A 27,649-nucleotide genomic window follows, 5' to 3' on the forward strand; every position below is an offset into this window, starting at 1 on the left:
AGCAAACTCCAAAATCCTTTCACCTTCTCCATTTCTCACACCATATCCGTAACCCCCATGAACTCCGTCAAAACCATCCATACTCCTTCCCACATGTCCATTTAGGTCTCCTCCTACCACAACAACTTCCTCATCTTTCACGTTTTCCATCAGCTGCTCTATCGCACACCAGAACTTGTCCTTCTCTTCATCGCTCCGACCAACCTGCGGAGCATATCCCGAGATGACGTTCACCAAGAGCTTTCCAATCATCATTTTCACCATCATCAACCTATCACTCACTCTAGTCACACTCACCACACTGTCTACAAACTCCTCAGAAAACAGGACACCAACACCATTCACGCCCTCCAGGCACCCTTGCCACACAAACTTGTATTTCTGTCCCTGCCTACCCTTCACCATTCTCACACCACTTCCCTTCCATCTCGCCTCTTGCACACAACATATGTCCACTCTTCTTCTGACCAATACTTCCACCACTTCTCCTGATCTCCCTGTCATTGTCCCTACATTCCATGTCCCAAACCTCAGAAACCGATCTCCACTTCGGGCTGTACCCTGCCCACATGTAGTTGTAATTGTCATGGTTTTCTTTTTGAGGCAATGTTTTTTATGGCCGGATGCCCTTCCTGACGCCAACCCTCTTAGTCGCCTCCTACGACACGCAGGGATACGGCGTACCTATTCTTATCCAGGGTACACACTGGGAAACGTTTAAAACATGGAAATCATTGAGCATTATATAATAGCATTGAGTTATAGCATTGTGACCACATGGAAGGTACGGAAGCAGGTATCATACAGAGCTTCATTGTCGATGCAGTATGTTTCGTCGGTGTTTTCTACCAGTTGGTGTACCGACAGTGTAGCATTATAGCATTGAGTTATAGGGCAAAGCATTATATTTCAAAAAAAAAGTTGTCTGTGACTTATAACAAAACTAGGTGGATGAGCTTGTTAGGCGACAAGAACAAGGATATTAGCTTTTTCTTCAGGTCCAAATCCAGATCCGACCTAGACAGGTCCATGCCAGGCAGAAATGGCGCCGTTTTCCAGTCAAGGTTTTCTCAGTGGATTTATATACTTTTGATCATACTCTGTCGAATAAGCTTGTGGGCCACCCTGAAATTTGCCTCAAATCCAAGATGGCGGCCAAAAATCCAAAATGGCCACCAGAATAGCTAAAATAGTATTTCTGAGAGTTGCTTTTACCCATAGATGATTTTTTTTCAACTGATTGTGGCCTATTATGATAAAGAAAGATAACTCAGTCATAACTCAGCCATAAAAATTAACAATCGGTACTTTATTAACAAAATGGCCGCCGGGCAACTTCCGTATTACGGAAACTGCTATAACTTCAGTTCCGAGTGTGATATGATTATAATTTTGGTGTCCAGTCATATGTTTTTGGGGTCAAGGAATCCATATTTGTACTTTTTATTTCAGTGAAATCATTGGTTCATAAAGAAATCTAAGATGGCTGCCAATACTGGCCACCGATGTGGCAGATTCAGTCATGTCTTGTGCTCCATAATATATATTACAATACATTTTGATTCAATTTCTTGGTTTCCAAAGTCTGGTTATCCATTTAGTTGGTTTATCATGACACTAGCTCAATAGATCATCCCCTAAATCATGGATGAACAATAAATCCAAGATGGCTGCCGCTGAACGGTTCCTAGTCAGTTTTGCTTCGTCTACCAAACTACACAGGTTTATAAAATGTATCTGAATTCCCATTCAATATGATCCCCGGCTTTGGTTATGCTTTGGGAAAAATATGTTGTTCAAAAGGCACATAATCCTCAGTTACTAAGATCAAGATCAAGATCACTCTCTTCACTCTGAAAGTCTGAATAAAGTCCACAGGTATCCGAAGAAAGTTGTTCCATGGTGCTCTCCGAATTTTCCCCATCTCCTTGGTACTCTTCATCAACTTCAGATTCTTCTGCTCTTTCTTCTGCCCCACCGATACCTATAAAAAATGTGAATGGATATAGTCGGGATTCAAAACAGTAAATCATATAAAAATAACAAAATTACGATTGCATTTTGGACTTATCTACCTTGCTTTTCTCTTTCTCTACAGTGAACTTCACTGTCTTGTACATGTTTTCTGCTTGTATTCCTGTGTCTCTTCTTCCTTGAAGGCTGGCTTCTCTCTTCTACTGCATCTTCTAAATCTGCATCATACTCCGCGAGACCTGTAAGTGGAAGGTTACACATATTTAATCTGGATGAATGCACTGCCAGTGGGAATACATTGGAGGAACTTTATGACAGGAACGAAAAGCAATGATCAAAGTAATGATATATTTTTAGTATACTTACTTTGAATTTGTCTTTTCTTGCTCTTTTTCTTGGAGAGGCTTGGAGGGAGTTGCGGGCAGGTAAACCATATTGGCCTGATACCATCATCTGTATTTTCCCATCCTCTGTCAGTGATAGAAGGATACTCAATGTTTTGCTTGAGACACTGGTACCACACCCATGCCTGAAGGTCACTCCTCTTGAGGTGTTCATTGGTGCTACTCTCGTCTGGAAGGATGCTGGAACTAGATTTCACCTTTTGAGTGTTGTACGTTCGGATCCTTGTTTCAACAAAGCTTTCTTGTTCACTTCCAGAATACATGCAGGTTCTGAAGAAGCATTTAGCACTGGTAGCATCTTGAAAAGATTGATTTGATCTGCCCAGCTGAGAGAGTAGATGGGATTTCTCTTGTTTCAACATCTTCTTCAATGGCTTGATTTTGCCGATGCGAAATGGGAATGATGTCGTGTCACATCCAGTAATGCTATGATATGCTGGGAGAGTTTGACACACTTCATCTCCAAAATGAGTCGTTAGTTTCTTGACACTGACGTACCGATGGTCAATCTTCATGAACCAGTCTTGTGGTGGTTTGCAGACAGAATAGGCATAGCTCAAGAGGATCAGTACATCTGTATCTGAAGCCTTAATCACAACCGGACCTTCGCACTTGCTTGCATGAAGAACAAGCCTGGTGTCAGCCTCATGATGGTTGCAGGATTCAAGTTGTTCAAACTTAGTTTGCGTGATCAACCATGTATTCTGTTCCTCTGTCACGGTGAGTGGAATTCTGAGTTTCGATCTGACTGAATCACTTTTGAAGTAAGTGACCATAAATTTAATCAGCTCAGTCTTGTTTTCAGCATTATGCAGAAATGCGTCCCAATCTTTGCCTCTGGGCATACTCTGCTCGGGGCTTGTGATGTGGGTTCTTCTACCAGAGATCCCTCGGCGTCGTTGGGTTAACTCCTTTGTAGTGGACGTACAGTAGGAATCAAATATGATCCCAAGCTGTTTTGGGTTTGACTGGCTTGGTGGCATGCAGAATTTCAATAGGGCATCAGTGTATTCTCCCCAAGTCTGTTGAGCCGGGATTGACTTTACAGCTGCCATTCCGTCAATCAGCCAGTTGCTTCTATTTGGCGGTTCCTCTGTAGTTGATGAAGATTCCTCAATAAGGTAGTTCCTCAGCGCTGCTTTAGAACCTTGTCGAATGTCTCGTTCTGGTGTGGCAAGGGCAAGTGGAATAGTTGTCAGGGGGTGTGAATGTGCCTCTTCAGGGGTAGTTGCCTTTCCTACCAACACACCAAATGCTTGTCGATCCTCCTTGAGAACGTTCACTGCCTTTGGATTTTTCTTGACCTTCTCCATGCCCGTTTTGATCTTGAGATTCACAATCCTGTCAAAAATGTTCATTCTGCCTTCTCCAGTAGCCTTGAGTCTAAGGTTAACAAAGTCTTGGAATTGTTTCTCTCCTGCTTCGGTTGATGACAACAATCCACTGACAATACCTTGGTTAATTTCCACTCCAGTTTTCATGTGACGCGCAGAACCTACAGGTCCCAGCACGTCTTTATCAATCTCAGGAAAGTATTCTTCTAGGCAGTCGTCACCAACAGTACCAACGAGAACCCAAGCAATATTCCGTTCCAGAGCATCGTGTAACACTTGTGAATCTCTGTAGTCATCATTGAAGTCGGGAAAGGATGGAGGGGGTGCTCTTTTCTTAGGGATTTTGGATGCTCCATAGTCAGGCTCCTCTTGCTCAATGATATTGGACTGTTTAAGTTTTGAAGTGTTGCCAGCGGCGGTATCATCAGCATGTACAGCCTGGAATATTGTACCAGTTGTGTGATGAGTAGTTTGGGCTCCCGTCAGCGTCTGCTGTTTACCATCTGAGTTATCAAATGTTATATGTACACTTCGACCCTTGACGAAACCTGGAGGTAGCATCTTCTTGTGCTCCATGCTGATGGACTTTGCCCAATTATTGTTCAAGTCACGGACATCTGTGTATGGTATTCCAACGCCACATCGATTCAAGAGAGTAGTTGCCTCTTTGCTACCAGTGATTCTATGTATGGTCAAACTCAAAGCAGTTCCTAATGGTGATCGCTCACCTTTGACCATTTTTTCCCAGCTCTGAGTTATAGCTGAAATTTTCTCCGCTTCAGCGTTGCTTGTAGCCGTAGCATACCCAAATGCGTTTGTAGATCTCCTGGGATTGATTGACCAAGAAATGGCATTGAAGATACAGTGAAGAGGTCTGTGACTATCGAGTAGATCAAACAGCTCATCTGGTTCAAGGGGCCATTTGATATCATACCTCTGTGAAAGTTTACGTCGAATCAGCTTTGAAAATGCTATTGTCAAATCAGATTCACGTAGACCATTTCCTTCAATTGTAGCCGCAGAATACGATATCGGATTGACCGCAGTGGAATGGACAACTAGCCGGTTCCCAAACAAGTGGAAGTCGATGGCGTCACCAAATTTCTCAGTCAGTCGTTTTTTCAACATGCAGGTTTTTGAAATCGGAGGGTCCTCAAGTTCATTGTCTTCACTGATCTCCTTTATGTCCTCAATCAATTCTCTCAGGAAATACGCCTTTTGATCCTTGACTACCATGCGGTGAAACAGTTTGAAAAAGCTGTCCATAACCTCGGTAGCTAATCTATCCTTCTCTGCTGCATCCGCTGACAGCAACTTTCTATCATATGCATAGGTAAAATTGTCATAACAACTTTTATGATAGTACACATCAACTGCAAACATGTCATATGATGCTCCACTCAGAATAACATCGAGTCGCTTCGCTGCATCATGGAACTTATCTCCTTCATCTTTGATTTTCATGTCCTTTGAACGTTCTACTTTACTGACAGCATTCTTCTCGGAGCATCTACCAAGACCACCACTATTGTACGGTTTACTGTCATCTTTCGTATCCACGTTGCACACGAAACAGATTTGCTTTTTCTCAAGTGACCCCCTGCGTATCCTATACGCGGGAGCAGCAACTGGTTCATTCGACTCATGAATATTCTCTGAACTGGAAACGGGAAGTTTGCGAGACTGGGCTTCCTTTCGGGCAATTCTGTTCCGAAATGTGATTCTACAGTTCTCATGAATCTTGACATCATGGCCTGCACTAGATAGTCTCACAGCGGCTGATTGAAATTCAGCATATGGTGCCTGAGTACACAGACTCTTGTCAACTTTAACCCATCTTCCCGCTAATTCTTGAATAGACTGCAATCCCTCCTCAGTCATATTATAAGCTGACTCAACGTCCTTAATAGTTTCATTACAGAGGCAGCACAACGGTTTGTCGCCCCTTGCTAAACTCAAAATCGGCGTGGATGCCATTGTGCAACCCTTTTCTCCTGTGCCAAAAAAGTTTTGTCTTTATGTAGTAATTTTATGAGGATTCACTGTATCTGCTAAGCCAGGATTCATGGAATCATTTCTTTGCGTCCGCATTCATGGAATCATTTCTTTGCATCCGGATTCAAGGAATCTGAAATGGAAACCAAGAAATTGAATCAAAATGTATTGTAATATATATTTCACTGAAATAAAAAGTACAAATATGGATTCCTTGACCCCAAAAACATATGACTGGACACCAAAATTATAATCATATCACACTCGGAACTGAAGTTATAGCAGTTTCCGTAATACGGAAGTTGCCCGGCGGCCATTTTGTTAATAAAGTACCGATTGTTAATTTTTATGGCTGAGTTATGACTGAGTTATCTTTCTTTATCATAATAGGCCACAATCAGTTGAAAAAAAATCATCTATGGGTAAAAGCAACTCTCAGAAATACTATTTTAGCTATTCTGGTGGCCATTTTGGATTTTTGGCCGCCATCTTGGATTTGAGGCAAATTTCAGGGTGGCCCACAAGCTTATTCGACAGAGTATGATCAAAAGTATATAAATCCACTGAGAAAACCTTGACTGGAAAACGGCGCCATTTCTGCCTGGCATGGACCTGTCTAACCTATTAATCGGATACAAAACGTAAACTGTTCAGCCTGGTGTAGGTATGCTCTCTACCGAGTGCCGTTCTCGTTAGAAATGCAATGTAAAAATGCCTGTGAAAGATTTACCACCAGATGCAAATAATTCAACGGCAAAACCAGCATACTTGCTTAACATTTTTATTTGAATGCGCGAGTGATCTTTGAAGAAGGAAAAAGATAAACATAATTAACAAGAGAAGGAGGAAGAAGGAGACAAAATGCATCAAGCCAACTCCTCATCGCCTTCATCTTCAAAATCTCCTTCATCTTCCGCTGTGGCATCCTGGTACTGCTGGTACTCGGAAACGAGGTCGTTCATGTTGCTCTCTGCCTCGGTGAACTCCATCTCATCCATGCCCTCGCCCGTGTACCAGTGAAGGAAGGCCTTGCGCCGGAACATGGCGGTGAACTGCTCCGAAATGCGTTTAAACAGTTCCTGGATGGCCGTGCTGTTCCCAATGAAAGTGGAGGACATCTTGAGACCACGAGGTGGGATGTCACACACTGCGGTCTTTACATTGTTTGGGATCCACTCCACAAAGTAGCTGCTGTTCTTGTTCTGGACATTCAACATCTGCTCATCCACTTCCTTCATCGACATTCGGCCACGGAAAATGGCTGCCACAGTGAGGTAGCGGCCGTGACGTGGGTCACAAGCAGCCATCATGTTTTTAGAGTCAAACATCTGCTGTGTGAGCTCAGGAACAGTGAGTGCCCGGTACTGCTGACTACCACGAGCCGTAAGTGGGGCAAAGCCGGGCATGAAGAAGTGGAGCCGTGGGAAGGGAACCATGTTGACGGCCAACTTCCGCAGGTCAGCATTGAGCTGTCCAGGGAAACGCAGACATGTGGTCACTCCACTCATGGTAGCAGACACTAGGTGGTTGAGGTCCCCGTAAGTGGGGGTTGTCAGCTTGAGGGTACGGAAGCAGATATCATACAGAGCTTCATTGTCGATGCAGTATGTTTCGTCGGTGTTTTCTACCAGTTGGTGTACCGACAGTGTAGCATTGTAAGGCTCCACCACAGTGTCACTGACTTTAGGTGAGGGCACCACACTGAAGGTGTTCATGATACGGTCGGGGTACTCTTCACGGATCTTGCTGATGAGGAGCGTACCCATGCCAGACCCCGTACCACCCCCCAGAGAGTGAGTCAGCTGAAAGCCCTGCAGGCAGTCGCAGCTTTCAGCCTCCTTCCGCACCACATCCAGCACAGAGTCCACCAGCTCCGCACCCTCAGTGTAGTGACCCTTGGCCCAGTTATTTCCTGCACCACTCTGACCTGAACAAGCAAAGAAAAAGAAATTAAAGACAAGTGTCATGGCACTGCACTTTCTTGGCGAATTTCAATAAATACCTCACTTTGAAAGGGGGAATTCTTACAGCTCACACAAGTGTCAAATTGACATTGAAACAATCAATATTTGAGTGGTGGTTACTTACAAGCTTCATAGCACAAATTAATTGTTAGCTCAGTTGCTCACTGTCAGCCAACCTAATTTGTAATAACAACACGTGCAAATATGCCATTTCATCAAACATTACATCTTCAAAGTACACCCACACGAGAGTGTTCATTGTTGGGAAAAATTCCAGGGGCATCGAAAAGGCCCCTTTATAAAAGGGTATGTACCATAGCTTGTAGAAATTGCCAAACAATAGAAAATAAGGGACATTCAAAAAAAAATCTCGCAGGCATGCTGGACTACCCTTGTGTTCTTAAGGCCTCAGTCACACCGGATCGTACGATTTCTGGATCGTGCGATTGATGGCAATCTGGCCGAGGTACGACCAATCGTCAATGTTTGCTACGCTCTCCATTTGCGATCGCAAACAGCGATTGGTCTTAGGGGTCATCGTACGATTGGTGGGACGCGTGGTTGTGCGATCACCAACGATTGGAGAAGATCGATTGCAAGATCAATCGTAGGTAATCGTGCGAATAGTGGTGGCGATCAGCGACCAATTGTACGGTCAATCGTGGCGACTTGCGACCGCTCGGACAATCAATCGCGGCGACCTGCGAACGCTCGCAGGCTCGATCGTGAGGTTGAACGCCAGGTGGCACCGCCAATCGTCAGGTGGCAGGACCAGTAGCACGACCAATCGTGCGACTACTTGACCTGCGATTATGCACGACTGGTGGTGCGTCCATGCACGACTGGTGGTACGACCATGTAAGACCTGTCTGCGACCTCTTACGATTTGGAATCGCAGGTCAGAAGTTTTGAACATGACCATCGACCTTGCTGCGACTGATTTTGCTCTGGCGATCACCCACGACCTCTGCGACCTCTGCGACCAGTCGCGCGCTCTTTCTACGATTTGCCCGCGATTCACAAAATTTTCGGTCGCAGCTGGCTGGTCCACGCATGGCTGGCGGACTTCCTCTCTAGTGGCCCTGTGGTCAACGTGTGGCCCTGAATGGGTTTCTCTCATCCCCCCTTCCTGTTCAGGCTGGAGTTCCCCAAGGCAGTGTTCTGGGCCCTGTGCTTTTTCTGGTCTTCATCAATGATCTCTCTGACTCTCTTGAAAATCCTCTCCATCTCTTTGCTGATGACTCCACTCTCTGCCGCTCCATTCCTCATCCCTCAGATCGGCAGTCTGCAGCCTCCTCACTCTCTGCAGACCTGGACAAAATCACAGACTGGGCAAACAAGTGGAACATGTCTTTCAATCCTGACAAATCTCACACTCTTACGATGTCTCTCCGAAAAGACCGACTGGACAACCCTCCCATCCACTTTATGAATAATCCTCTCCAAGAAGTTCTGTCACTCAAGCTTTTGGGTCTCACTATCTGCCATGATCTTTCCTGGGAAACCCACATTTCTAATCTGGCCTCCAAAGCCAGTCGCCGACTGGGCATCCTCCGTCGTGTGAAGTCCTTCCTTGGCACACCTGAGCTCCTCACCACATACAAGGCTTTCATCCGCAGCTCAATGGAATACTGCTCTCCCCTCTGGGCTGGTGCTCCTGCCTCACACCTAGCTCGTCTTCACGCTGTTGAAACCAAAGCGTTCAGAATCATTGGAATCTCCCGCGATGAAGCCAACTCCAAGGGCCTCTCACTCACTCACCGCAGGCAGGTAGGTGGTCTTTCCGTCTTCTACCGACTCCTCTCTGGCCTTGCCCCCCCAGCTCTCTCTGGGCTCTGTCCCGCAAATATTCCTACAGGTCGCACAAGATCTGCCTGCAACCCTCTTATGGTTAAACTGCCAAAATCTAGGCTCTCTGCTCACCTTCACTCTTTCATTCCCCTTTTTCCCCGCCTCTGGAATAAACTCCCCCACTCCCTTCAATCCCACTACTCCCTCCTTGTCTTTAAAACAGCTGTTCACCACCATCTCTTATCTTCCCCCATCTCCCTGCACTCAAATGTTGTTGTGTTTGTGTGCTTCCCCTTCTCTCCCCATCTTGTCTTCCGCTCCCTCTTTTTATATATTTTGTTTGTCTGGTTGATTTGTTTGTGAAGTAAATGTTAGCTCTTTCACGTGCCTCGATTCAGTATACAAAAAAAAAAAAAAAAAAAAAAGCCCAGGTCGTAACCTGGTCGCAGGCCCGGTGTGACTGGGGCTTAAGAGGACCCAAGTAATGCTCTAGAAAAGTTCATATAAATGGGCACCCTATATCTGGCAAATAAAATACATTTACTTCAAGCAGCTGTTTGAATCAAAATTGGCACCCCCTTTACATTAACTTTCTGGTAGAGTTTCTGGTTTTGTTGGGTGGAGGTGGTGGCGTTTTGGTGGAGCTATAACCAAATTGAAGTCAAGTCGTTCCCTGATCATAAACTGAAATTTGTAGACAGACAAAGTCAACCAATTAATTTAACCCTACGTTTCGCTTCACTTGCACGGGGTAATAGACAGTCCCTGGTTTGAGAACGAGTTAGTCCTGGACCCTATTTCTCAAAGCGGAATGAACGAACACACACCCACTGACACACAGACACACACCCCCCCTAACTTGACTCGGAATCAAGGCACAGATCGAGTCTCACCCCAGCAATTGCTGCACAACTTGTTAACAAGTGTCGCCTGCCACGCTGACACGTTGTCTCTGCCCTGCTCATCAACAATTAGGAGGTTTGCAGTCAGGAATATTAAATTTAACTGAAGAAGCACGCTAACCTTATGACATGACACTGACGTCATGTACATAAATTATACCAACACATCACCTCCCAACTAGGAGGCATCCGTGTGGAAGTCAAGTCTTTGCGGACTGAGATTAAAGCTCTTTGGTCACAAATAGACAAAGGCAGAGATGTCAATCTGGGTTTTGCCCTCATTATGGGCCTTATGAGGCCTGCCTTTTTTCTAATAAAAAAGGTAAAATATCAAACATTTAAACAGCCTTGGACATGCACCTTGACCCCACGGCCAAGGCACACCGTCTATCAAGACTGTCCCATTGGCATACACATGCACCTCAACCCAAAAGCTGAACACATGGTCAATCAAAACATGCATCCTGACCCCAAAGGGCCAGAATGCATGGTCATACAATTGGACCCCTCCTCCAAAGGAGTGAGTCCCCACAACTTCAACACCATGCCGTCACGACGAGGGCTTATTTTTCTCTCATCAGGACAACATACTGCAAATTGTTTATTTGTGACCAACCGAAGCCGTTAATATACACAGGTTGAACCCCCTAACTTGACTAGGAAGCAAGGCACAGATTGAGTCTCACCCCAGCAATTGCTGCACAACCTGTTAACAACAAGTGTCGGTACAATTGATGTACATGACGTCAGTGTCATGTCATAAGGTCAGTGTGCTTCTTTAGTTAAAGAAAAACAAAAAACAATTATATATATGTACAGTCACGTGAAAAAGTAAGTACACCCCATGCAAAGTTTTGACTTTTCAACATATTTCAACATACAGCTATTTGATCTTCATTTTAACAATATTGATAGATAAAGGTTATATAATATAACAAATATCATGAAACATTTACATTTTGTAGTCCATTGTATAATTTAAATAAACATAAATGCAAATTTCGCACGTGGAAAAAGTAAGTACACCCTTGGTTCTCATAGGTGGTATTGCCCCCATTTGGCAGAAACAACCTCGAGTAGGCGTTTCTTATAACTGTCTCCCAGTCTCTGACATCGACTGGGAGAAATGTTTGCCCACTCCTCCATGCAGAATTCTTTCAGCTGTGCCATGTTTGAGGGGTTTCTTGCATGCACAGCTCGTTTCAAATCCCCCCACAACATCTCGATGGGATTTAGATCCGGCCTTTGACTTGGCCATTCCAGAACCCTCCATTTCTTTCTTTTCAGCCATTCCTTGGTGGATTTACTGGTAAGTTTAGGGTCATTGTCATGTTGCAAGGTCCACCTTCGGTTGAGCTTCAACTCTCCGACAGATGGCCTCACATTAACCTCAAGCACCCTCTGGTACAATGAAGAATTCATAGTGGATTCTATGATGGTGAGCTGCCCAGGCCCTGACGCAGCAAAGCTGCCCCAAACCATAATATTTCCACCACCATGCTTTGCAGTTGGTATCAGGTTCTTGTGGTCAATTGCTGTCTTTGGTTTTCGCCAAACATGTCTTCTGGTACTGTGGCCAAATAGCTCTACCTTTGACTCATCTGTCCAGAGCACATTGTTCCAGAAGTGCTGGTCTTTGCCTAGGTGTTCATTGGCAAACTTTAGTCTTGCCCTGATGTTCTTTCTGGACAGCAAAGGTTTCCTCCTGGCACGCCTCCCATGTAGATCAAATTTGTGCAGCCTCTTTCTAATGGTAGACTCGTGCACGTTGACATCAACAGTGGCAAGAGCTACCTGTAGGTCCCGTGATGACATTCTGGGGTTCTTAGAGACCTCTTTCAGTATCTTGCGGTCTATTCTCGGGCTGAACTTGCTGGGGCGGCCTGGCCTCAACAAGTTGGCAGTTGTTTGGAATCTTCTCCACTTGTAGATGATCTTCTTGACAGTCGAATGATTGATTTCAAATTGTTTGGAGATCTTTTTACATCCCTTCCCAGACTCGTAGGCATCTATAACCTTCTTTCTGAAGGCCTCAGAGAGCTCTTTTGATCTAGGCATGGTGTCGCCGCATACTTCAACAAGAAAGAGCAAACCAAACTAAATGTCTGAGGTTTAAATAAGACAGGTTCCTCCAAGATCCTCTCTCATGATGTTCTAATCATTTGCACCTGAACTGGTGCACCTGATTCTAATTTTAGGTATTTGAAGTAGTGATAAATGTAGGCCTGTAGGGGTGTACTTACTTTTTCCACATGTGAAATTTTCATTTATGTTTATTTAAATTATACAATGGACTACAAAATGTAAATGTTTCATGATATTTGTCATATTATATCACCTTTATCTATCAATATTGTTGAAATGAAGATCAAATAGCTGTATGTTGAAATATGTTGAAAAAGTCAAAACTTTACATGGGGTGTACTTACTTTTTCATGTGACTGCACACACACACACACACACACACACACACACACACACACACACACACACACACACACACACACACACACACACACACACACACACACACACACACACACACACACACACACACACACGGTGAGCTTGAAATATGGTCATTTTTGAAATTTGTATGAAGGAAATTAAAAAATTGTATTTCAAAACAAATTATTACAAGAAAGTGAAGTACATAACATGCCATTTATTTGTGGAAAAGAACATCGAGGAGATGCGCACCATTTCGTCCGACACATTCCTCCAATCTTAGACGCCAATTATTCATGACGTTCTGCAACATGGCCACATCAATATCATTGATTTCGCGTCTGACGTTTTCCTTAAGTTCATGAAGAGTTTGTGGACGGTTAACATACACTTTATCCTTTAGATATAAATAATCACATGTAGTCAAATCGGGTGACCTCGCTGGCCATGGAATATCACCGTTTCTGGAAATGACATGCTTTGGAAAGAGCGCCCTTACATTATTCATGGACACTCTGGTGGTGTGGGAGGTTGCACCGTATTGCTGAAGCCACGTCATTGGGTCGCTTCTGCAAAACTAATTCAGTAAAAAAGAAAAATAATAAAAATGCATGCTATGTACTTCAATATCATGAAGGAATTTATTTTGAAATACAATTTTTTATTTCCTTCACACGAATTTCAAAAATGACCATATTTCTGGCTCACCCTGTATATATACATATACATACATATTAATATTATATTAATCATATTAATAAGTAAAAACAATGTAAATAGTCATTAAGGATAATTAAAAACAATGTAGTAAAGTTATTGTGAAAGTAAATATACTGCATGTACATATGGACATAAAACAGCACAAAGGCTCTTAAACAAATCAAAATGTACATCAATCAGGCAGTCATACCCATTCAAACAGAAAGTTGTCTGTAATTGCATGCCATCTGAACTATTAGCACTACCACATCCTTAATGCCCCAAATTATTCCCACCTTTTGGGGTCAGCTAGGAAATGCTTACAGAGCAAGTATTTCACGGACCGGCTGGTGATGCCTGATGTTCGACCAAACAGGACAAGTGTCAGCGATCGCTCATCTCTTGGTGAAGGACACAGTGGTATATTTAGCTTGCAACCAATGTTAGCAGATGGGACACAAGACAATACACACCAAGCCTCATCGTACATACGAAACACCAGGGTGACAGTTTAAAGCTAGGCCATCATGGCGACTCCAGGTAGACAGCTCAAACACATGTATGCATAAGCTCCATGCTCTCTGTGAGCTCTCTAGTCAACAGCAAAATTCCAAATACCAAAGTTTTAGCACTCAATATTACCATAAATAATTAATTTACCATGTCAATGCACTTCAATGAAACATGTAACAGAAGTGGAATATCAACAACACTTCAAAAGGCGATGCAGTACAGACTCACACAAGCACTACAAAGCAGACAAAACAAGTAAAGGCACGCTAGAATAACGTCGCTTCGTTTAAAGGTTGCACACCTCCACCTGCACCATCTCATCGTCTGAAAGATGCATAAAGTCTGCACAAATGAAATCCCTGAACCTACAAATTACCAGGAACGTATCCCCACCATATAATCACTTATGGCAGCGATATGCTCCGACCTCCTCAATGAGACTAGATTTCTGGATTAAAAACAACGTACACAAACATGCATTTATTAAAGCAACTTCGGCATTTGTACCGCCTCCTCCACCAAATAGCTGCTCGCTCGAGCAAACTTGTACAGAATCGCTCGAAAAGGATGGTCTTCTTACAAACTACTCACCGAATATAAAGTTGTCGGGCCTGAAGATCTGACTAAAAGGACCAGAGCGCACAGAGTCCATGGTGCCCGGCTCAAGGTCCACCAGCACCGCACGTGGAACGTATTTCCCTGCTACAAGGTTCAACAAAGGTGCGAAACAAGCAAATTAAATATCTCGCACCCAATTTTCAAGCAAACAGCAAAGCAATGTTCCACATTAAATGCTAAATTCGATTTGTACAAAGACTTTTAGGTTTGAAACTTCTTACTCCAACTATGGGTTAACACCCGATTGGTATTATTTTATGAGGTTTCCAGGAACGCAACCCCCACGTAAAAGTGGTAGATGTGGTTATCCCATATTATTTACCTTTTATTGTTGGTCTTTCACAAGATTGGCTTAATGGTTCGAGCGTCCACTACAAATCTGGGATGTCAGATGTTCGAACATCAACCAAGTCACACGCAAGATTTAAAATGGCATGTGCTGCTTCCTTGCTCGACCTTCGTCATTTAAAACGATAGAGCACGGACAAACCACAAGATGGAGACAGTTGCACGGGCATGATGTGATGAAAGACCTCATTGTGGATTGAAGTTCCGAGGAAGGGAAGCCCTCCACTCCGGCCTAGCTCCCCCAGCTGTCCTCCAAATATTCCTGCAGGTCGCACAAGATCTGCCAGCAACCCTCTTATGGTGAAACTGCCAAAATCTAGGCTCTCTGCTCACCTTCACTCCTTCATTCCTCTTTTCTCCCGCCTCTGGAACAAACTCCCTCACTCTCTTCAATCCCACTCCTCCCTCCAGGTCTTTACAACAGCTGTTCACCACCATCTCTTATCTTCCCCCATCCAAAACCTTGATCTTTTCTACCCCCGTTAAAACACCTCAAATCCACCTCTTCCAATCTCTGACTTCACTCCTGAAATTCCGAGTAGTATTCATTTGCTTTATACCGTGTACCCCACTCCTGCCCTCTCTCTTCCACAGATATACCGCTGTCTCTGTTCTCTACTGTTGCTTGTGTGCCTCCCTCTTTGCCCCTCATCTCCCATTCCCTTTATTATATGTTTTGTGTGTCCCTTTGTATTTTTGTGTTCGATGCGTTTGCTCTTACACGAGCCTCGACTCTGTATTAAACAAGCGTGACGCCTAGGTCCCCCGTCGGGGAAGTGATGTGAGTTGACAAAGTGGAACACGCAGAAAACATGCTATGATACGATATTTCGCTCACAAGGGTCAGACATACATGGAGGTGGCCATCTTGGATTTTGACGTGGCAACCCAATTTTCAATAGCGTTCTTCCTTGTGCCTAGATACACCTACACACCAGAAGGTACTTCGCTTATTTTTCAAGATATTTCGCTCACAAGGTTCAGACATATATATGGTGGCGGCCGTCCTGGATTTTGACGTGGCGACCCACTTTACAATAGCGGTCTTCCTTATGCCGAGATACACCCACACACCAAATTAGAAGTTGGTACTTCGCTTATCTTTCAAGATATTCTTCTCACAAGATTCAGACATACATGGCGGCGGCCATCTTGGATTTTGACATGGCGACCTAATTTTCAATAGCGTTCTTCCTTATGGCGAGATACACCCACACACCAAATTAGAAGTTGGTACTTCGCTTATCTTTCAAGATATTCTTCTCACAAGATTCAGACATACATGGCGGCGGTCATCTTGGATTTTGACGTGGCGACCCAATTTTAAACAGCGGTCTTCCTTATGCCTAGATACACCCACACACCAAATTAGAAGTTGGTACTTCGCTTATTTTTCAAGATATTTCACTCACAAGGTTCAGACATATATATGGTGGCGGCCATCTTGGATTTTGACGTGGCGACCCAATTTTCAATAGCATTCTTCCTTATGGCGAGATACACCCACACACCAAATTAGAAGTTGGTATTTCGCTTATTTTTCAAGATATTCATCTCACAAGGTTTGGACATACATCGTGGTGGCCATCTTGGATTTTGACGTAGCGACCCAATAGATACACCCACACACCAGATTAGACGTTGGTACTTCGCTTATTTTTCAAGATATGCAGGTTACAAGGTTCAGACATACATGGCATCAGACATACATGGCGGCGGCCATCTTGGATTTTGACGTGGGTTGCACCCACACACCAAATTCGAATGCGGTCCTTCGCTTACGCACGCACGCACGGGAAAACCATAGTCCCCCTTTCGCTCCGCTGAGCGACGGGGGACAAAAATAAATAAGGGAATTTGCAGTGTTATTAGATGGGAATTTTCATGAATTTATTTTTAATGCAGCTCTACCTTCACAGGAATTACAAGCAAATTTGTCCACCTGTGACGAACGATGTTAACGATTCCGGATCAAACCTTACTCACCACCCAAGCCCAATATGGTGCCGCAATTCATTGAAACTGCGAGAACCACCCACATTTATAAGGTTCCAAGTATTTACCAGCGCATTTATGGAGGTGTTAGAGATTGTCATCCAAGGACCATTTCATTTAAAATAGAGTCAGATCACATGAACCTGCTTTCTGTGAAACAGACACTCAACTACAACATGGAACGAGTATACCTACCATCTCAAAACACCCACAGGTCCAAAGGTCAAAAAATCAGGGGCATTGAAACAATTACGTTTTGCACTTGAATTCCCAACGACCACAGGTGACCACTTGATATTACATCATCAAACAAGCCACTTGAGGTTACGAGGGGAGGTGTAGGGGATGGTAGAGGATGGTAGAGGATGGCGTACGCACCAGCAGCCTCGTTGTAGTAGACGTTGATCCTTTCCAGTTGCAGATCACTGTCGCCATTGAACGATCCAGTGGGGTCAATGCCATGCTCATCGCTGATAACCTCCCAGAACTGTGCCAAGAACAGCAATAGCTTATTAAACAAGAAAAAAAAATACCTATGTATAAAATATTTTACAACTCATTGCAAAGAAGCCGTAAATCACAAAATTGATAAACATCATTTGAAACCAAAAAAATAATAATTTAATTTCAACTTGCCCAATCAACTCCACATGCTATAAAACCACTGACAGGCCCAATTACTTGAACCATCTCGTGGGGTCGGCCCACAGCAGGTAGATTGGCCGAAGGCTGACAAACCAATTGGCCAGGCTCGACTTTCAAGTAAAGGAGATTCGAGCAGGAATTTGTAGTTTGTCCAATATGCCATCGGCATCAACATGCCTACCACCCTGACATCTTTTACAGCCAAAAAGTAATGCTCGCAGATGGGATGTCAGACTTTAACATCTGAGGGACAGGCGGCATATCACTCAACCTGCCTGGAAGCACCAATCAGAGCATCGTCATTTTATAATAAGGCTGTGAGTCAAAACAACCAAATAGGTCAAGAGTCAAGTGTGCTTCCTCTGCACCAACCTGCTCGACCCAATAAAATGTTATTAAATGAGCTTAAAGTGACAACTTGATACATATTGTCAAAAACAATCTCCTATCATAGTTTTATATAATTATCAATTGCGTATCAAGCCAAATGCAGTACAAAAACAAGATCAATCGGAGATTGCAGACCCATGCCAGGATGCATTTGTGTTTAAGGCTTTTGTTTTAAAACAAATATGGCGGCCGAAACATGTGACCGATGGCGTTTTGTTTTTTTCCTCTACCAATTTATCCTTTAATGACGCTCAAGAAATTTCATCTTGATCGGATGAAGTTTTGTACTTGTCGAATTATGACGTCATAATGGAGGCACCTATGACATCATCATTAACATGTTATTCCCCATGGAGAGTTCTTTACAATGAGCCATGTCTCAATTTTTTTCTATGCAGCGCTTTCGGAGATATAGAGGTGCAACTTCTTTCGGTTTTTTACAAGATGGCACCCATACTATGTGACAGTTGCCTATGACGTCATAATCATTAAAAATTATACAGGAGGAGGTCCTTTGGGGCATGTCCTACCATAGGTGCATGAAATAAAGTCAAGTCAACTAATAAATTGAACTGATGTGGTGTGGTGTGGACAGCACAGGCCTGATGGGCCAAATGGCCAAGCTCCTTGCAACAAGCCATCCCAACCCCTAACTCATGGCCTAAAATAGTAGGCCTTGCGTAGGTAGAGACCTCTCATCCAAGTGGTAACTCCGCTGGTTTGATCTGACGGTCTCGAGCCAGGTGTGAACAGTCAAGACGCAAAAGTGGTAAGATAGACAATTCCCAGAAGGACTCTACCGAGTGCCGTTCGAGTTTAAATTTTATTTTATTCCCTTTCAAAAAGCAGTAATTTATTCACACAAGGGCAGCAAAAGGGCAGCAAGGGCAGCAAGGGCAGCAATGGCAGCAAAAGGGCAGCAAGGGCAGCAAAAGGGCAGCAATGGCAGCAAAATGGCAGCAAAAGGGCAGCAAGGGTAGCAAAAGGGCAGCAATGGCAGCAAAATGGCAGCAAGGGCAGCAAAAGGGTGGCAAGGGTAGCAAGGGCAGCAAGGGCAGCAAGGGCAGCAAGGCCAGCAATGGCAGCGAAAGGGCAGCAAGGGCAACAAAAGGGCAGCAAGGGTAGCAAGGGCAGCAAGGGCAGCAAAAGGGCGGCAAGGGTAGCAAAGGCAGCAAAAGAGCAGCAATGGCAGCAAGGGCAGCAAAAGGGCGGCAAGGGTAGCAAGGGCAGCAATGGCAGCAAGGGCAGCAAAAGAGCAGCAATGGCAGCAAGGGCAGCAAATGGGCAGCAAGGGCAGCAAAAGGGCAGCAAAAGGGCAGCAAAGGCAGCAAGGGCAGCAAGGGCAGCAAAAGCCAATTGATCAAACAGAAATGGCTTTATTCCCAGAGCTAATAAAACGTTGCACAGCAACGAGGTAGCGGTTGCTACAATAAACAAAACCCTGGTGAGGACTCCAACGGAGCTCAGCAACACCAAGGAGTTTACCAAAAGGGTACTTCACCTTTACCACAGGATGGTAATATATATGGTAAGCCTGGTGTTGGCTTAGCGGTTAGGGTGCCGGCTTGGGATCCTAGGATGTCGCTGCGACGCTTTCGGCCCACCGCTTATCAAAATTCCAGTCGAAACCCATTACCTGGACCTGGAGCAATCACCCTCCTCTTGAGCATTCCATGTGTAAAATACCTCGACCATGATTCTGTCCTCACATTTTCACCACAAACATGCCATGCCATGCCCAGTGCCCACCCGCCGCTTCTCACTGTGCAGGCCACTGACACCCCCTTATTACTCCCCTACCCAGAGGGGACAATAGGTTTACCCTGCGTCCGGCTGCGATTATGATACGTTACAGAACATGTTCGTGTTTCTGGCCTCATTGGGTGGAGGATCATGGTTGGGGTAACGTCGGTAGGCCAAGTCATGGACGAGGACTTGTTACAACAATTTGATCCGTCTATCTCAGGTGTACAGGGAAGAGGACAGTTAGTTTGAACACGTATACAAAATAGAACTCACATCGTTCATTTGTGACGATTCATCGTCGCTTTATTGCACAACAAAACGTTTTAACCGCAAATGAATAATCAACATGTTGTAGATCAACCTATCGAAAGTATGTCAATACAAATACAAGTAGCGTGAGTGCAGCATCGGTACTTAAAGACAAACCTTGTCTTACAAAATTGCGATTTCATGCTACCCCGTAATTTAAATTTTTACAATATTCTGTTAATCAGAAAGTTCTTACCCAATCCCCAATCATCCCTCCTCCCCTCAAACCCGAACACCAACCTCCCCCCCTCCCCACCCCCCTCTTCCCCGCTCCTCTCCTCTCGTCCCAACCACCAACAACCCCGTCCCTCTCGTCCCAACCACCAACCACCCCTCTCGTCCCAACCACCAACAACAACCCCGTCCCTCTCGTCCCAACCACCAACCACCCTTCTCGTCCCAACCACCAACAACAACCCCTCTCGTCCCAACCACCAACAACCAAGTGCACCTTTCCACCCGACCACCAGACCACCTCCTCCACCCCCCCATATCACTTTCGACCCGACCTCCAACCCTCACACCATAAATTCCCCCTCCCCGTCACGGACTCGACCATCAACCCTGCCGCCCCACCATTGCGACCCGACCATAAACACCTCCCCTCCCCCCAACGTTGCGGATCCGACCATAAACCCTCCCTTCCCCCCACCTCCCCACCCTTGCGGACCCGACCATAAACACCTCATTTTCGCGCGCATCCTCAAAACAACCCCTCTCGTTCAATCAAAATGAACAATTTAAACAAGGGGAGTTTTTAATGAAAACGGCACCAAACATCGCATCTGAGAAGAGCGTAAATTGGAGTACAAGGTGAAACATTTCAAATGACAATATTAATGTCGACATAAGCGTAAGATCATTTACATTTCAAAACTCACCTCAGATTTTAACTCAAGATATGACAAAGACCGATAAAGGCGCAAACGCAGTAATCGACCAAATAATTAACATGTTAACCTAAGACCATTTCCCGCGTAAAAAATATATTTAACATCGAAAACATTCACAATCACCGATCGATCACCGACACGCTTATATATATATATACATACAGTATATATATTCACCTTGGCGCCGATCTGGTTCCCGCACTGACCGGCCTGCAGATGCACGATTTCCCTCATGATTGACAAGATCTCCACAAAAATAAAAACAAAATTAGAAAACCGTAAAATATAAAAACACCCGCGCATGAACTACGCGCCGGTCACGGGACTTTATTGGCTCGGTCGAGGTGTGCTGGAGACCATCCCACCCGTTGCCCCGACAACCGCACCGCTCAGCCAATGGTGTGACAGTATAAAGCTGAGGCGTCATAATTATGGGATGGAAATCTAGAAATACTCAGTACGCATGCGCAGGTTTCCTCTCACCTTTCTTTTCTATCATCTACTTTCTCTTGTACATGTTTAAACATGCTTAACACAATCGTTGTCTCGAAGACTTCGTTATTATTATTATTATTATTGCCAAATGATACTAATATTATTATTGTCGTTAATATTATTTATAGCATTAATTACCTCCGCCACCAAAGGTGGATGGAGGTTGTTTTCACCCCCGTCTCTCCGTTTGTTGGTGAACAAAATATCTCAAAAAGTTGTGGAGGGATTGGGACGAAACTTGCTGGAGATGTTGTGTGTCTGACAAGGACGATTCGATTTTGGTGAAGATCTGAATATGGATTCGGATATGAGAATTATTTAATTTTTTAAGTGATTCTTCACCATTGGGGGATAGGGCTAAAACCAACATAGAGCAGGATATCTCAAAAAGTTATGGACAGATTTGGACAAAACCTGGTGGACCGGTTGGGTGTGTGACAAGGAAGAATCGATTCAATTTTGGTGAAGATCCGGATCCGGATCTGGCTACTATCATTTTAAAAGTGATTCTTCACCATTGGGAGATAGGGCCAAAAACGATACAAAACCGGATATCTCAAAAACTTGTGGACGAATGATTTTGATTAAATGTGATTCTGTATTGTGATTTTGTGGTCTACTCTGGGATACAAAACGTAAAGTGTTCACCTGGCGTCCTGGCGGAGGTATGCTCTTTACTGAGTGCTGTCCTCGTTAATATATGCTTTGTTACAATGTTTTCATCATGTTACAATGTTTACAAGGTTTTGTTTTCACCCCAGTCTGTTTTGCTGTCTGTTTGTTACTTGCAAAAATCGAAGATTTTTCGATAATATTGGTTGGTCTCGTGCGTTATTCTGTCAATGAATTGGGAAACCAACTATTTTGAGGTCAAAGGTCAAATCAAGGTCAAACTTCTAAAATCATCAATTTTCATCGTTTTAACTTGGTAATTAAACAGCAATTGCATAATGCATCACTAAATTGGGAAAGCAATTATTTAAGGTCAAAGGTCAACTCAAGGTCAAACTTATAAAATCATCAATTTTCATCTGAAAAATCATCACTTTTCATCCTATTAACTTGGTGATTAAGCAGCAATTACATGGTGCATCACTCAGTTTGGAAAGTAACTATTTTGTGGTCAAAAGGTCAACTCAAGGTCAAATTTCTAAAATCATTAAATTTAATCTGAAAAATCATCAATTTTCATCGTTTTAACTTGGTAATTAAACAGCAATTGCATAATGCATCACTAAATTGGGAAGGTAAGTAACTATTTGAAGTCAAAATGTCAAATCAAGGTCAAACATGTAAAATCGTCAATTTTTGTCTGAAAAATCATCAATTTTCATCCTATTAACTTGTGAATTAAACAGCAATTGCATAATGCATCACTGAAGTAGGAATGCAACTATTTTTGAGGTCAAAGAAGTTCCAGGTTGGAGTGTTGGAAGTAAAAGAACAGCTCAGAGAGCAAAGAGTAGATAAATGTCCAGGGCCAGATAGTATGCACCTGAAAGTATTACAGGAGGTGGCTGAGCAGATAACGGATATGTATAGTAATAAAAGGCAATGTGTGTCCATCAGCATGTTTGTGTGTGTTTCTCCTCAATAACTCCAAAACCATGAAACCTAGCAGCCCCAATCTTTGCATGCATACTTATCGACCTCCAAGGGAGTGCATGAATGAAAACTGGATGTTTGGGTGTGTTTAAACACCCCTTTTGAAGATCATTAACCAGCTTATGCAATTAAAACAAAAACAGGCTTATCCTTGGTCAGCCTGCTCTCCCTCACAGGGGGTCTTCTGCGTTTTCAGCCTGCTTAATATGCCTTGCCTTGGAACAGGCCACAACAGTCAAAGCGGACATGGCGAGTTAGTGGAAGGTTACACGTTGAGTGGAGACCGATCGTCTAGTCAGTGGTTCAGTGGGTTGAACTCCCCTCGGGAGGTGTGAGGATAATTACGGGCGGGAGTGATACGTGATTACGGGCGTCCAAGGTGGGAGTGATAATGCTCCTGCTGCGGGCAAGGCCGTAGTTAGCCAGGATGATCCGAATGGGGGATTTCCCATTATAATTTCGACTTCAGAGGGGTCGAAACCCCTGTGCTCCGAGAATCCAATCCAAATGGCTTCCCTGATCAAGAGTGAATTGGGCGACGTTATCAGTGCTAAAAAAAACCTCAGCTCTAGGGACATGCTAATTCTTTGTAAATGCACTTCCCAGTGTGACAAGGCCTTGAGAGCCTCTCTTTTTGGTGGCAGTCGAGTCTCCTGCCTCATCCCTAGATCGCTGGTGTGATTTATGGTATTGCCCCATCCGTCGAGATAGATGACATAAAGACCCACTTAGCTGATATGGGAGTTGTGGATGCCCGCCGGTTCACTACAATAAGGGAAGGGGTGAAGGTGGAAACATCATCGGTGGTTTTATCCTTCGCCAGCCTGGCTCTTCCCCCCAAAGTGTTCCTGGGGTATCAAACATTTTCTGTCCAGGAATATGTTTCCCGTCCACTAAGATGCTACACGTGTAAGAAGTTTGGCCACACTGCTCTGTCTTGTAGTGGTAAGCAGCATTGCAGCAGGTGCTATGGAGACCACGAGCGCGGGGATTGTACTACGTCCAAGATGTTCTGCGCCAACTGTGGCGGGAATTCCTCAGGGCCATCCAGATCCAACAAATAAAAACATCAGGGAAGCTATCCTATGCAGAGGCCGTCCGCAAGGTCCCCAAGGCCAGGCCCCTGCAAAAGGCATCATCCTGGCCCCCAGAATTGCAGTCCAGGACCCAACTCTAACAAGATTGGTGGGAGTCCAGACCCAGACGAGTGATCAAGAATGCCAAACCGAGGGGTCAAGAACCAGTATGGGCATGAACTTTTCAAGACTGGCGTTTATTGGCTTCATCACGGAAGTTGTTAATTGTGCAGCCCAAGCCAAAAGAAGGACAGAGAAAATAGCTATAATCTCTGCCGCAGCCCAGAAGCATCTGGGTTGGGAGGGGATTTCCTCCAAGGAGATCAATAAGTTATTTAAGTCCGGTGTTATGAGCAACTCTAGGCAATCGCAGGATTCATCCATGGAGTAATCTTACTATAATTCACCAAATGTCCGTCCGTCCGTTCGAAGGTACCGCAAAAACGGCTCAACCGATCGCAACGATATTTTGGGTGGGTAATCCTGGGAACACTCGGAGTAAAATAGGCTATGATGTTTTTTCAATTTTCCAATTTTTCCAATCTCCAGTTTTTCCAAACACAATGGAATAATATTTACCGATATGAACAGTGATGTGGCTTTTGTTGAAATTCTACAAATACTATTTATTCTACGTACCAGGAGAGAGTAGATCGACTCCTGACGAACTCTTCCTATATAAACGTGCGGCTCCGAAGGAACACGGCAGTGAGTGCAAAGCGACTGAGAAACAGGTGTAGCAGCCACTTCCGTGTTACAGATTCGGCGTGCACTCTTCACACATAAACGTGCGACTGAGAAAGACGTGTAGCGGCCGCTTCCGTTTTGCAGAATTCAATCTTTTTTCAAAATGGGCGCCATGTACTGTTTAGATTTTGATGATTTCCATGTGATATGATTTAACGGATGTTTATATGAATCGTTTAAAATAAAAAAGCCTTCAATTTCTGATATTTTGCTTTTTCATTTGGGCCTCCCAAAGAAGCCCCGCCCGTAGGGCTGGTACCGTTGCTAGTGAGAATAATTCAGTGGAACGCAAGAAGTTTAGCGGCCATGGTGACGACTTAAAAAAGTTTGTTATTGACCTAACACCCCGACCTGACATCATATGTATTCAAGAAACCTGGCTCAAAAGTCCCAAGCAATTCAGGATCCATGGTTATACCTTCGTCCGCAAGGATAGAGTGAGGGGGAATGAAGGAGGTTGCGGGGTTTTTGTTAAGCTCCGGATTTCCTTCGAGGAAATGGATTGTGATGCCAAACTGGAATCGATTGCAATCAGGGTTCCCGGCTCGAGGGAAGGTCTATCGATCATAAACCTATACAATCCCTGCAAATCATTGAATCTCGGACTGCTCCAGGAGGTGCTCAGGAAGTGTGAAGGGGTTGTAATCTGGTGTGAAGACGTCAATAGCCATAAATCTCTTTGGGGCTCCAATATCATGGATAAAAATGGTGAGTGCATCGAAAGCATCATTGAGGAGTTTGACTTGGTGCCGTTAAATGATGGAAGTGGGACCTGCTTAAATCCATCCTTGGGGAAAACCTCCCCCCTTGATCTCACCTTCATCTCTTCGTCTGCAGCAGCAAGATGCAAGTGGTGGGTGCACGAGGATAATCTGGGGAGCGACCACTTTCCTGTGTTTACAAATCTTTTATTTGAAAGGGACATCGAGGCTGCTGGTGGCCCTCCCTCCTGGAATTTCTCCAAGGCGGACTGAGATTCCTTTTCTCGTCAGTGCTCCAAGGGAGTGCGGGAAGATCTCTCAAGTGGGAACACTGCAGACTTCAACAGCCCTTTAGTTCAGACCGTGAAGGCCATCGCCCAGGGAACAATCCCTACCTGCAGAAGCTCATCGGGCAGGAAAACCAAAGTGCCTTGGTGGAATGTCGAATGTGGGAAAGCATCCGGGAAAGGAGGGAGGCTCTGAAGAAAGTGAGAAAATCCTAAAAGATGGATGACGTAATAGAGTACAAGAGGAAAAGAGCCCAGGCCCAGCAGGTCACAAAACGGGCCAAGACTGCTTCTTGGCGGTGCTTCTGTTCAGCCATTAGCCCGGACTCCTCTCTTCAATCCATTTGGAGGAACGTGAAATCCATGACCGGTATTAAAGATGGGGGAAGGGTCATCCCTGTACTCATTTCCCCTGATGGAACCTGCTCCACGAATAAGGACAAGGCCGGAACGTTGCGCAAACATTTCTCTGACTTGATTAGAGAAAACAACACCAACAGGGAGTCCAAGGTCCCCAGGTTTCAGTTCCAGACCCAGCACAGAGAAATCCTCAGTGACTGGTGTCCTGAAAATTCCCCTCTAAACCTGGACTTCTACCTTTGGGAACTTAGGCAAGCGGTTCATAAATCTGGGAACAGTGCCCCTGGCCCCGACCTATTGACCTTTCATATGTTCAAGAATATGGAAGACAAGGTGTTGGGCATGTTTCTCGACCTATTTAATAGAGTTTGGTCTTTAGGAGAACTTCCCCAAGAGTGGAAACACTCTATAGTCGTTCCGATCCTTAAAGCATGGAAAAATCCCCAAAACCCATCGTCATACCACCCTATCTCCCTTATCTCGGTGGTAAGCAAGTTAATGGAGAAGATGGTGAACAGTCGCCTAGTTTTCTTCCTGAACGAAACAACCTGTTGAATGAATCCCAGAGCGGATTCCGAAGGGGCCGTTCAGCTATCTACAACATTGTTTTATTGGCTAACGAGGTGAGAAAATCCCTCAATAATAAGGGGTCGCTTCTTTGTGTTTTCCTGGCCATTCACAAAGCCTACGATACAGTCTGGCAGGAAGGCCTGCTTTCCAAGCTGCACCATCTAAGCGTCAGTGGCAAAATGTTTTGGTGGATCCAGGATTTTCTGTCCACCAGATCATTTAAAGTGAGAATGGGGCAAACCATCTCTTCAAACTTTCATCTGAAGGAAGGAGTCCCCCATGGCAGCTGCTTAAGCCCTACACTTTTCAACATTATGATCAATGATATAGCCTCCCTCTCAGGGATCCACTGCAAGATGCTGCTGTTTGCAGACGACATAGCTTTGTGTGTCAAGAGTAAAAACTTAGCTTTTGCGTTAAGGAAACTTCAGGCTGATATCGGCTTGATGGATCTATGGGCCCAAAAGTGGGGGTTCCAGTTTTCTGGGCTCAAATCCAAGTTCGTAATTTTTTCCCGCAGGAGGATGGTCCAGGACACATCAATATCAGTTGGTGGAACCATCCTCAGAGCATCTTCTGAAGTGTCGTTCCTGGGTGTTGTTTTCGACAAGGGGCTTACATGGAGCTCCCACGTTAAGAAGGTCGCAGTTAAATGCGCCAAGGGCCTAAATCTAATTCGATGCCTCACTGGCACTTCCTGGGGAGCCCATCAGGGAAGTCTTTTTCTCTTGTACAAAGCCCTTATCCGCCTCATTTGGACTATGGTAGCCAGGTTTTTTCAGACATGTCAAAAACCAACCACAGTAAACTTGAAGCCATTCAGGCTAACGCCCTGCATGT

The 27,649-nt window shown here is 44.5% G+C and overlaps 2 protein-coding genes across 2 annotated transcripts; both read right to left on the bottom strand.

Annotated features, from left to right (window-relative positions):
- Window positions 1–436: 436 nt before the first annotated feature.
- Window positions 437–5,593, bottom strand: LOC144888572 (uncharacterized). The gene is made up of 3 exons (XM_078766995.1): window positions 2,341–5,593; window positions 2,076–2,213; window positions 437–1,984 (listed from the first exon to the last, which is right to left on the bottom strand). Exons 1-3 carry the CDS (start codon window positions 5,591–5,593, stop codon window positions 1,815–1,817), a joined length of 3,561 nt encoding a protein of 1,186 aa, XP_078623121.1. The 3' UTR covers window positions 437–1,814.
- Window positions 5,594–6,474: 881 nt separating this feature from the next.
- Window positions 6,475–21,217, bottom strand: LOC144888635 (tubulin beta-4B chain-like). The gene is made up of 4 exons (XM_078767251.1): window positions 21,146–21,217; window positions 17,364–17,472; window positions 14,616–14,726; window positions 6,475–7,634 (listed from the first exon to the last, which is right to left on the bottom strand). The coding sequence occupies exons 1-4, from the start codon at window positions 21,200–21,202 to the stop codon at window positions 6,574–6,576; spliced, it is 1,338 nt and encodes a 445-aa protein (XP_078623377.1). The 5' UTR covers window positions 21,203–21,217; the 3' UTR covers window positions 6,475–6,573.
- Between the last annotated feature and the right edge of the window lie 6,432 nt (window positions 21,218–27,649).

The sequence above is a fragment of the Myxine glutinosa genome, chromosome 13 (genome assembly GCF_964187855.1).
Source record: "Myxine glutinosa chromosome 13, kmMyxGlut1.1, whole genome shotgun sequence".
NCBI classification, from domain to species: Eukaryota; Metazoa; Chordata; class Myxini; order Myxiniformes; family Myxinidae; genus Myxine; species Myxine glutinosa.